This window comes from Corylus avellana, chromosome ca3, assembly GCF_901000735.1.
Source record: "Corylus avellana chromosome ca3, CavTom2PMs-1.0".
Lineage (NCBI taxonomy): Eukaryota > Viridiplantae > Streptophyta > Magnoliopsida > Fagales > Betulaceae > Corylus > Corylus avellana.
Window position 1 is genome coordinate 9,628,363 of NC_081543.1, and position 12,761 is coordinate 9,641,123.

The following is a 12,761-nucleotide window of genomic DNA, read 5'->3' on the forward strand; positions in this document are numbered from 1 at the left end:
TACATATTAAACTACAACTCAATTGACTATGTCATTCGTAAACTTTCAATTACGATAATGTCCGCATAATGATGAAAATATTCTTAATAAATTTTTTTTAAAAAAAAAAAATAATAAATAAAACTAAAACTTTTTTCTTTTTTTTAAAAAAAAAAAAATAAGTGGATTGTAAATTTAAAAATGACTAAGAACATGATGCAAGTAATTTATTTGAATGCCCTCACTCCACTTCCCTCTCTAGTAAACTTTCTTCCATGAGCCTATGATTTCTTCTATTAGTGTCGATGGAGAGAGGGAAGAACTCAATCTCCTCCTTCCTCTTTCTTTCATTTCAATTTTGTTTTGTTTTGTTTTTTTTTTTTTTTTAATAATTTAGCAATTTAAAAGCTAGATTTATTGTGCATCCACTCCCTCAACCCTAATGCACCACTTCCTCTCCTTCATCAACCATGGATCTACTTGCCGAATTCTTTCATTGTGCATGCACCCCACATGTTACCACGGCCCGCGTTGCCTGCACGCGCCGCCCCTCTATTTTGAGTCCCATGCGATAATTTTGGCTCCAATGCTCTCTCATGCCTAGATCTTCATAGTTGGTATTCCTCTTTCATTTATGGAGATCTTCATATCTAGTTGCATATCTAGATGCGCACGATATACCCTATGCCGTCCGCTCTAATAGCTCCGATTAGGACACCACAAAATGCTCTCTCCCTTGTTGTGGTTTCCAAGTTAGCTTATTATTATTGGCTGGTGAGGTAAGAATGCCAAGAATCACCGACTCAGGCCATCCTTTTGGCCAATTTTAAATTGTATTAGGGTTTTTATTGAGTCGTTTCACTTATACTTTTTGTTTGAAGAATGCTACATTTCGCAAATTTTTTTTAAAATTTACTCTAAAAAATGATGTGTCACGATCCTACGAAATGATAACAAATTTTTTAAAATAATATATTACATAGGATTGTGAGGGAAAAGAATAATTGGAGAAAATTTTTAGGACGTGTAGCATAATCTTTTTGTTTTTCTTAAAATATATATATATATAGTTTGGTTAGAGAAAAAAGAAACAAGAAAAAAAAGTAGTTTATTTAAGCACGTCGATAGTTGAGCGACAATCAACAGAGATGCGCCACGTCATAAACACTGCCACGTGTACTACGTCCAACAAATTGCAAATTAAATCAAATAAGTAAAAGACAGCACAGGAAAAAAAAAAAGATAGTAAAAGACAAAACCTGAACCTGAAAATGAACTCAATTTGACAAAAACGCCACTGAACATCTGTAAAATGCCGGGAAACTCCAATTCCAAAGCCATTTAACAGTCAAGGTTATTTTGGTAATTTGGTCTCCATTTGGTTTCCGAAGGCAACCAAAACCCTGCACTAGAAACCAAGAAATTGAACGATTTCAATTTCACAAATGGAAGCATATTGAAATCTGAGAAAGAAATTGAACGATTTCATTCTGTTCGATCTCTCGGAATTCAAAGCTGTACTTTGTTTTTTCGCCATGGCTGCACCGTTTTTCTCAACGCCTTTCCAACCTTACGTCTACCAGGTATTCACTTCTTCACACTCCGTTTCTTCACGATTCGATCCGTGGTTTGTTTGTTTGTTTGTTTTTGGTGTGTTCTGTGTTTGATTGCCGAGAAAACTTAGGGAAACGAAAAGAAATTCTGAATTTCATGTCTTTTATTTTGAATCTTTCTCGCAGTAGCTGAATGGAGCTAGTTCTATAAATTTGTATGTGAATTTAGGGGTTTGCTTTGGCTTTGGCGTTTGATCCGATTTGCTTTATGTGCATTATTGAAGATTTGTCAATCAGTTTGCTAGTTAGGTTTTAATTTGGTGGAGGTAAGTTTGTAAGACCATTAGCTAAGTTTGGTCTGTGTCTTTTGTGTGTGTGCGTGTGTTTAGATCATGGGGGTTTTGGAGTTGAGTGTGGACTGTGCAAAATATTATTTTATAGCTGTCTGCATGCCTCGATAAGTCTTGGTACTTTGAGATCAATGCTAACAAACAAGGAGAAATTAGGCCAAGCAATTGGTGTTTGCTATGCATATGCTGTGAAAGCTTCAGTCTAATGGTCAATGTGTAGTCGGCACATGCTGATCTCAATGATGGGAATTGAAATTTCCTGAATGATAAAGGTGAATCACCGGTCAGTTTTTTTTAAAGGAAAAGTTGGATCAATTGGCGTATATTTTTTTTGGGTAAATTACTATTTACCTCCCTGACTTAAACTTTCTTATAGTTTGTATTAAATTGATATATGTTTGGTGAAATCACTCAAGTAATACCGCATCAAGATCTATTTAACACTCTAGTTGCACACAACCTTTCTTCTTATCTTTTCCTTAAACGCCCTGTCCAAAATGTGTCAATTTTGTCCATTTCATTAGGATAATATGCATGCTCTGGCAGTCACTCAATCAGCGTAGACATCTATGCTTGATGGATCATAGTTTGTGGTTTCTGCTATTGTTAAATTTTTGTGGGTAATGTGGATAATGTGGATGGGTTGGTGGGCATTACGGGCTGCAGGGTTTTTTTCTATGCATTTGAAGTATCTTGGTCTTCCATTAGGGGCCTCCTATAAGGCCAAGTATATTTGGGACAGTGTTATTGAAAAGATGAGCGTCAGCTGGCTAGTTGGAAAAGAATGGAAAAGAATGTTTTTATCTAAGGATGGTAGGGTTATCCTTATTAAAAGCACACTTTCCAATTTGCCAATATAATTATTCTTCCTGAGTTTTGGGTTTTTATCAAATTGCCGCATTGAAGTTGTTCCCATTATCAAATCGATCCTTTCATCCAATTCCGTATAGATTCCATTAACTTTTTTTTTTTTTTTATGGAACCGTATAAAATTGCAATTATACAATTTTCTAAAAGAAAGAAAAAAAAATTAGTGGGTGGCTTGAAGGCTTCTGAGGGGTTACGGGGTGGTCATGAGCCACCTCCTCTATCAAGGGTTGGGGGTGGCTCATGGCTAGCCACCCCTTAACAGCTCCTACTTTGATGTTTCTTCAACTTGTTATAATTTTTAATTTTATTCAGGTTCCATGAGAAAAATTGACGAAAACTATGTGGAATTGAGCTGAAGGATTGATTTGATAATGGAGACAAACTCAAGGAGCTAAAAGATAAAAAAAGGGGGTAATTACCTTTTGCCCCCATGAACTACAGCGCCTTGACACTTTCTTCCAATGAACTACTAATTATGACACCTGACTCCATCAAACTATCATCTTATAACAAAAATCCCCATTCTGTCAGTCAAACGGGTTAAAATTGACAGTCAACTGTCATGTGCAAATCATATGTCATTTTTAAATTTTTTTCTTCCACTTTTGCCCTCACCTTAGACTGTGAAAATGACGCTTATACCCTCCATTCTAGTAATCCAACACATGAAAATATCTTTATGTGTAAAATGACGCTTATAACGTCCATCCTAGGGCCATCAAGATGCCACGTGTCCCACTTCTAAAAAATTAATAAAATATTATTTAACATTTTTAAAATAAATAAAAACTAAAATAATATAATATTATTATTATTTTTTTTTTGATATGGCTTTATTGGTGGCCGGACCACCCCCTAAGGGCCACCGTTTGGCCCTCGAGGCCACCCCCAAGGGCCAAAAAGAAAAGAAAAAAATTCTATCAAAGCTCCAAAACACCATCAATGGCTTCCCCTGCCCAAGAACCAGAGACCCCCTTTCCTCCACCAAAGCTTTCTTCCACTTTGCGCTTCTCTTTCGCTGCACTTCAACCCAAACACCAATCCATATGAGTTATGGAGACAACTAGTCCTCAATCTCCCAAGCAATCACACTCCAAAACTCAACCACCCAAAGCCGACAAACCCATTTCACAACCCCCTTCCAAATCTCCATGTCCATCTCCAAAACTCAACCGCCCAAATCCAAATCCAAACAACAGAACCAAATCAAGATGAAAACATTTGCATATATTTAGTAATTAGTGATAAAAGCAATGGTCATTCATGTATTTGAAGGAACCAATCTGTATGGGTTCCTTGTTTGCTTGGATTCTTGCATTTCTTGTTTGCTGGGTTGCGATTGAGGAGGAAGAGAAGAGGACGAACCTTGGGCTGCGATTTTTTTAATTTTTTAATTATTTTGTTATTTATTTATTTATTTGTAAAAGTAAATAAAATGAAGTGAGGGCAAAAGTGGAAGAAAAAAAATTTAAAATGGCACATGACCGTCAATTTTAACTCATTTGACTGACGGAATGGGATTTTTTGTCATAAGATGGTAGTTTGATGGGGTCAGGTGTCATAGTTAGTAGTTCATGGGGTGAAAGTGTCAATGCTCTGTAGTTCATGGGGCAAAAGGTAATTACCCCTAAAAATAGAAACGCAGGAACCGATTTGATAGAGGCCCAAAATTTAAGGAGTGATTCAGTAATTTTCCCTAATTCTTATGAAAAGATTGTGAATTTGATCAATAGTAAACTATAATATACTATGAATTGAATGCTTTGCTACAAAATTGGTTGTATGTATAATGTGATATTGGTGGTTGCTCCTGATATAAGCTTAATTTTGTGTTTTTTTTGAAGTCTGGTATGATCAAAGGAGCTGGCATTCTCATATTAATATGAATTGTGCAAATATTGATGGTCCTTGATGTCTTGTGTGCTGATATTCAATATGCTGCATAATCTGATGCGTGATATTGTACTACTGTAGAGTCCGCAAGATGCTGTGATACCTTTTCAGATTTTGGGTGGTGAAGCTCAGGTGGTTCAGGTATATGCATGATTATCCCAAAGTTTGCAAATTTGTTTTTCGTATTCCTCTGCTTCTGTATCTTTATCTCATAAACATTTTAATTATGGTTTGCACATTTTCAGATAATGTTGAAGTCACAAGAAAGGATCATTGCAAAACCTGGTAAGTTGCCCAATATGGGTTTTCAATTTATGGTCAATTCCATGTAGTTGTTAGATTTCAAAGAGAACTAACATCATCCTGTTAGCTTATCATTCTTCCTTTTTCTTTTCTTTTCTAATTTCTTTCCTGGGGGGGAGGTGTTGTTCTTTTAGATCTATCTAATAATTTTTAATTCTGATGCTTATCTATTGGTGATTATTAGCAAATTCTATGTCAAAACGAAGTTGGTTGTAAGTCTATGTTTGTTAGGTTAAGTCGGTAAGTAAACTGGAATTCAGACACTTGGTCAAAATTAAGGTTCATAATGGCTCGGTTGAAGTCTCGGTTGGTAGATGTTCGAATAAGGCACTTTCAAAAGGAAACAAGTTTTAGAGGCCAGTTGAACTGGTGATCACACTGTGTCCGAATGGCATATGTCAATACACATAATGAAGTGATCCAAAAGCATTCGTTTGGAGTGGCATTCGCACAGGGTTCAAACGTCAGTCTTCAGTGAGTAAAATTGTGAATTTCAAAATAGCTTGTTTGGAGTAATGGTTGGTGGTTGGTGGTTGGTTGAATGGTATAAAATCAAAGATGTCACAGTTTTGCTCGATTGGAACTCATGGTCGGACACTGTACGAATGGGAGAAGGATCGCAAACAGTGGAATCATCCAGTCGAACGTATGGTTGGACTATGTTCAAATGCTGTCAGCAATGAATCTGTGAATCCCTAGCTGCATCCGAATGAGACATTTATCCATCCGAATGCCGCCTTCCAAAAGTTATTTTTTCAGAATCCGACTTGCACTCAAACTTCTTGTTTTCCCAGGGTCTATATAAGCCTTATTCTTAAACCTCTCGTTGATCTTTGTTTAAACCACGCAATCACAAAAACAAAACCTTTAGCCAACGGGTTCTGAAATGCAAGAGGAAGCTTGATAGAAGATTGGCCAGAGTTCTGGAGTTCTAGAGTTAAGATGATAGGAAAGGATAAATTTAAGCATTTAATTTCATATACTAAAGTAGTCACAAGAAGTTCTCTAAGTGATTTTACTAGTATGGTGTTGGAGACTTGGTCAGTTCTTGATGCCAATTTGTTGTTGTTTGAAGTGCTGTTTTTTTATTTCAAGAACATAATATAGTGAAAGATTGGTTATGGGTATTAAAAGGTTGTGAGTGGAGACCATAATTAATTAATCTTGTCAGTCATTCATAATTCTTTTCCTTGATGATGGATGACATGGATAATCTTATCCAGTGATGCTCTTTCATCATTGGTTTTGGCTGTGCATAGAGTTGTATACAATCGATTTTGTTACACCTGTGTGAGGAAAACTATATTAGGGGCTTGTCTGTCCATTTGAAAATAGGTATGCGCGGAACATTTAACTGACTAGAATGGTTCTAACAACCATGTTGTTTTCACTTGAGTCGTTGTTTGGCTATGTTTACATTCTAGCCATGTTTTAATTTGGAGCTGTTTGGTTGACATTACTTTGTGTTATTACATACTTTGGTATTGATAAAAAGGAATAGGATCTGTCAATTTGGTAGTTAATCTTTCTGCATCCTATATGCTAAGGATTCTTATCGTTTTTACGCTATTTCATGTCAGCTTGCCCAGAAATGGATTTCCTTTCCTTGGACTTGCAATCTGTAACCATGCAGCTTTCTGCTTGCTCTGTGATCTTGTGTTAAAATTTTTACAAATAACATTCCTTCATTCCCATCATCTATATTTCTGTGGCTGTTTATGATGTGACATGTTTTATCTACTGTCGTGTGAGTTTCAAATGGGTTTAGGAGGCACCAATAATCCTGCTAAAGTTTCATTTTAAAGACGCAAGAGGCAAGACACAAATTTTCCGTTAATTTAATCTTATTTAACTTAGATCAATTATTTGTTTAAAAAAATCTGGGATATTAGTATTTAGATTTATTTTTTATTTAATTTTCTAGAGTCAAGGGTGTTTTTGGTAATTCAATAAATGGGCGTTGCCCTAGATTAGGATTTAGTTGTTAGTCTATTTAAGTTTGTTTTGCACTCCAATGGGGGCAGATTTTGATAGAATAAAAAATATAAGGAATTGATTCTTCTTCTTTCTGTCCCTTTTTAGCTTCTTTCTCCACTCTTTTCCCTACTTTCACCATGTGATTTTGTGATTAATGCGGTTCTACGTCAAATTGGTATCAGAGCCAAAGCCAAACCCGATTGTTTACCATAACAATTGTGCAAAGTCAACAAACCACCTCGAAGTCTATTTTGTTACTCCAATGGGGGCAGATAACAATTGGTATCCACCACCTAGTTCAAAGAGGAAAAAAAAAAGCTTAGAAAATCCCCTTCGCAAGGTCAACAAACCATATCCAACTCGAAGTCTCAACCTTTTTGACAAACCCATGTTGGAACCATCTTGTCAATGCCGCTGTCATGGTCCTATTGTCACAACCTTCAGCTGCACCCCCCACCGGTCTCGGTGTCCTCACTCGCATACCTGTCCACTAGTCACCACTGCTTGTGCGCTTTGTGTTGAACGTATCGGCCTCTAGTTTCATGCGATGTTGGTGGATCTCAATTTGCAAATCCCACACCACCTTCCCCTTCAATTTTTGCCATCAGCCCATACAGTTGTCGCATCATCAGACTCATGGTGGTCTTTGTTTCAAATCAAGACCACCTCAACTTCACATGTTGCCGGTCTATACCTTAATTTAGTCTTATTAGTATTTAGCTTTATGTTGTATTTAATTTTCAAGAGTGAAGGATGTTTTTGATAATTCAATAAATGGGCATTGCGCTAGATTAGGGTTTAGTCTTTAGTCTATTTAATAGTGTTTTGTACTCCAATGGAAGCAGACTTTGATGGAATAAAAAGTATGTGGAATTGATTCTCCTTTCTCTCTTTCTCCCCCTTGGTTTCTTCTCTCTTTTTCTCCCCTTAACTTCTTTCTCTCTCCCCCTTTTTAGCTTCTTTTTCCTCCCTTTTTCCTACTTTCACCGTGTGATTTTGCGATTACGTCATTTAGCTCTCTAGTTGGGTGTGCTTCGAGCCATATAAGTTCCATCCCCATTTAAATGCATATACGCTAACATCTATTTCTTCCTTGTGATATTCCATATGCACAGCACTGCCTTAGTGTTTGTTCTTTAGGATTGGCGAATGCTCCTTACTTTTGTAGGGCAATATAGGAGATGTTTCCATGTTTTTCTTAGTTCCGTATTCTTTTTCTATTTGGACTTGCATCTCCATCCCCTGCTAAACCTTGTTCAGGAGAGGCTGCTGGTTACCAATGCTTCTTTGTGCTCTTCTTAATAGTCCACATGCTGTGTTAGATGTCTGTTGTGTTTTTTCTTTAAGCAATATTTGCACCCCATATGAACAAAAAGTCCAGCAGATCATCTTCTGCATCTTTAATCTAGCCAACTGGGTTGGAGCCATGTAGCAGGGGCTTGTTGCTATAGGGACAAAGACATGGAGAGCTCATTGAAAATTATTTGTTGGAACTCTTTTAGGATTTTTATCATCTCTAGTAGTTATCTTCTATATTTCTAGAATGGATTATGGATTAAATTTGACAAAACTTTTCTTGACTGAAGTTATATTTGTTTTCTCATTTGAGTTATAGATCATAAAATGTATTTTTTCTTGGCTTATTGTGTAGCAACTGATATATGAAAATTTGTAGGTTCCATGTGCTTCATGTCTGGGTCCATTGAAATGGAAAATGTTTATGCCCCTGAAAATGAAGTAGGTATGTGGCAATGGCTTTTCGGGAAGAGTGTGAGTAGTATAGTTTTTCGTAATCCTGGTCCAAGTGATGGGTTTGTTGGAATTGCCGCACCTTCTCTTGCGAGAATTCTCCCGGTATGTGCTTTTTAGACACCACATTTCTGTGAATACTTAATTTCTTGCTCATTTTAAGTCAGCATGCTGAAGATTCATTCTTTCTATTAGATTATGGCTAACTCTAGTCTTGTCATATGTTTCTGGCATTATTCTACAGATTGATTTGGCAATGTTCAGTGGAGAAATTTTATGTCAGGTAGAGCCAAATTATTTGCTTTACTTGCCTCTTTGCTCTGCTAAGTTTGCAATCCTTTCCTGGTATTTTTCCATTTGGCAGTGAGCAACTTTACATAATCTCCGGTGGTCTTATGATATAATCACCTTTTCCTTTTCTTTATTTCTGTCAGCTGTACTTTTATGTGACTTAGTTAAAATGATCTGCAGCCAGATGCATTCCTTTGCTCCATCAATGATGTGAAGGTCAGTAATACAGTTGATCAGAGGGCACGTAACATCATCACTGGTGCAGAGGTGAGTTCTTCTTCTTCTGTTATTTTAATTGGCCTCTTGCAGTCCTTCCAGCAGTTGAGTTGTTTCTTTTCCTTTCTTTTCTTCTTTGTTTCTTTTCTTTTTTGTCTTTTGTTATTTTGAGTATCCTATCTCTTTGCATTATTTCACTGGTCTCCCAATTGTGATGTGTTTACCTATTTGGAAGACGTTTAAATATTTCTTTCAATGGTAAATAATATGTTAAGTTTATTATAGGGATTTCTGAGGCAGAAGCTATCCGGCCAAGGACTTGCATTCATAGTTGCGGGTGGATCTGGTATGAATTTTCTGAATCATTTATACAGACTTAGAAAATTTCTATGAATGCCTTTCTAGAGTTTGGCTCTGCCATGAGTTCGCAGAGAAAGCAATTGGAACAGGATACATGCAGGCCTTTAATCCTGCTCTGAGTTCAAGGCATGTCTGGGTGGATTGAGCACCAGGCTGTGCTTGTACCCTCATCCCTCCAACAGATTAGTCGTGTCCTTAGCATTTGTATATGAACCCAAATGTACTTCCTTGTGCCTCGTGTGTTTGGCTAAGTTAGAACTTGTCTATTTTTTCCGGTATTTTTTATTCTTTTCCCTTTGTGCCTTATTATTTCTTGATTGATTACTCTACTTCCTGGACTAATTCAAATTACAAAATTAGTTCAAATAACAAAATTAGAGCTCCAATATTTTCCCTTTGGACTAATTCTCCATGGATTTCTCTATTGGCTAGTTGTACAGAAAATTCTTGAAGTGGGTGAGGTATTAGCTGTTGATGTATCTTGCATTGTTGCCCTGACAACCACTGTCAATGTTCAAATCAAGTACAATGGTCCTATGAGAAGAGCTGTTTTTGGGGTGAGTTTCTGCTATACATCTTGTTACTTTTTCTTTCCTTGTTATTTTTTGGTTCGTTAAAACCCATTTATGTGATGTAGTTGATATTTCCTCTTCCAAAAAAAAAAACGAATCAATCTTCATATTTCAACTTTGCTTTGTTGAGAGAGAGAAAACTAAATTGAAGCCGTCTGATTTTTATGAGCATCTTATGTATATGTGGCCGCATCTAAAGATGAAGATTCAGGTGGCTCTGGGGGACTTTAATGATAAGGTTGACCAAGCCCTTCAATACTTACTATCCCCCCCCGCCCAAAAAAAAAAAAAAAACTTGCTATCTCAGTGGTTGGGTCCACCCAATGGAATAAGATTCTCAATTTCAAATGAAATGGAGAGTATCAATTTCATGGTCAGAATTTAAAATTAGTGTATCTAACGATGTATATGATGTTAATGTTAGTATGTCTTACTAATAATGAAATAGATACTATTAATTTCATTTGAAATGGAGAAAATCGTTGGTCCCAGCGAATATGGTGTCTCAAAGTGTACCTGATCTTTACGTTTCTGCTGATACCCATAGCTGTCTTATTAATAATGCATCAATTGTTTCCAATTTCCAAGCTTGTTTGCCATCTTGCAGGGTGAGAATCTAGTAACAGCTGTTCTAACCGGACCAGGCATCGTCTTCATCCAGAGTTTACCCTTTCACCGACTCTCTCAGCGCATTGCCAGGTAACATCATTTGCAGCATAGATTCAATTTCATCAGTTAATTACCAGTCATTTCCTTCGATTCTGTTCTGAACCAAATTGTTTTCGGGTTTACAGGGCTGTTACATCCCCCAACATGAGGGAAAATCCGAAGTTCTTCATTCAGATAGCCATTTTCTTTTTTCTGGCATATGTGGTGATTGTATCTTCATTAATCTTGACCGACGTTTGAACTATACTTCTTTTTCTTTTTTTTTTTGGCCCTCCAATTTCTTCTAAAACAACCCATATTATATTCTCGGTTCTTGAAGTTATTGGCCCAAAAGGTTTTCTGGACTAAAGATTTTGGTCAGATAGGTTGTCCTAGAGTAGGCAACTTGGGGAAATTGTTGAAAGCATGCGTAATATCCGAGTTGGACTAGATTTACTCAATCTGCTTATGGGAAAGCCAACATATTACACATTGTCCTATATTTGTGGCCTGGTTTTAGAAATTCATAGAAAACTTGTTCATATGCACCCTTGGACGGCATAGATCTCTTTGGGGGGGGTTTTTTTAATATTTTATTTTAGATCAATTATGTAAGAATTGACATGTGGCAAATTGGCACATAAGACGTCTAATATGTTTAACTTGGTACTCAATACTATTACTTGTTTACATGCAGTTTTTATTATTATTATTATTATTATTATTATTATTATAGAGCAATTCGTCAATGGACGCGCATTTCTACGAAGTGTTTCTGCAAAAAGTCTTAAATTATCTGAAGGTGGAATCTATGATACTTATGATTTCAGAAATTGAGAGATATGTGATAGGTTTCTTTCAGGTTTTATCAAATTATTGCACTAATTATGGAGGGGTTAATGAATAATTAAGTTGCCAGTGGGTAATCTACTCGCATTCTAATAAAGGTTTGTGGATGGTTCGCAGGTGCTTGTTCATTAACTTTTTTTTATACATGCCATATTTTATATCGAACTCCGCAAAATAGTTTTTTGGTGAGCCAGAATCCTAAAAAAAAAAAAAAAAAAAAAAAAAACCCTCCCCAATAGCCTTAGCAAAATGATGATTTTTGTTTGGTGAGTGAATTATTTGCTCACAAAAAAATAATAAAATTTCTTTTCACTCTGACTTTTTTATTTATTTTTCACTCTAAACACAACCGTTCATTTCCTCCGCAACGTTGAAAATGACAAACGTTTAAAAATATAAATGTTAGAGAAAGAATAAACAAATAATGAAAAAAAAATATTTAATTAAATTGTAAAAGTAAATAGTTAAAAAGATAGTGTTGCAGGCAGTGCTTTAAGAAAGTTGATAGTCAAAATAGATAAATGTGATTTGTAGCTAATTTAGCTAGTAAAATTTGGTGAGTAATAGAATGCTCTAGAGGCTAGAGTGACCGCAAGCTTCAATTATAAAAAGCTCATTCTTGCAATTCCAAATTGCAAGAGAGAAGGAAAAGGGGTACAGAGAGTTTTGAGAGAGGAGTGAAACTTTAGCTTTTATGAGAGAAACGAAAGAAAAGAAATAAATAAAATAAAGGGAGAAGAGACTAGGTGCTAGTGGACATGCAAAATGTAGAATCATCAATTCACTTAAAACTCCGATTTAATTTTCGTAGAAATCTTATTTAAATTGGAAAAATCTTTTGGTGTAAAATATAAAAGCTTATGCTTTTCTGGAACAACTCTATGGAAGATTCTAAAATTTCAACACATAATATTCATTCATTAGCACAATATATATATGTGTGTATATATATATATATATATATATATATATATAACAATCAAAATAATATTAGAAAATAAATGGCTTTTGGTTTTGGTATTAGAAGTTAAAGCAAACATTAAATTTAAGTTTAGATAAATAGGAAATATTAAATATAAAATAATGAGGATGTTCAACCTTTCCATTTCATAACTTTTGTTTAGTGTTGGTAATTTAACCCGTGACCCGCA

At 35.7% G+C, this 12,761-nt stretch overlaps 1 protein-coding gene across 1 annotated transcript; it reads left to right on the top strand.

The window, feature by feature from the left end:
* The first annotated feature begins 1,313 nt into the window (after positions 1–1,313).
* LOC132174839 (uncharacterized) lies at positions 1,314–11,451 on the top strand. The gene is made up of 10 exons (XM_059586535.1): positions 1,314–1,562; positions 4,727–4,786; positions 4,891–4,930; positions 8,601–8,779; positions 8,919–8,957; positions 9,146–9,232; positions 9,467–9,527; positions 9,974–10,098; positions 10,721–10,812; positions 10,908–11,451. The coding sequence occupies exons 1-10, from the start codon at positions 1,515–1,517 to the stop codon at positions 11,020–11,022; spliced, it is 846 nt and encodes a 281-aa protein (XP_059442518.1). The 5' UTR covers positions 1,314–1,514; the 3' UTR covers positions 11,023–11,451.
* Positions 11,452–12,761: the final 1,310 nt, after the last annotated feature.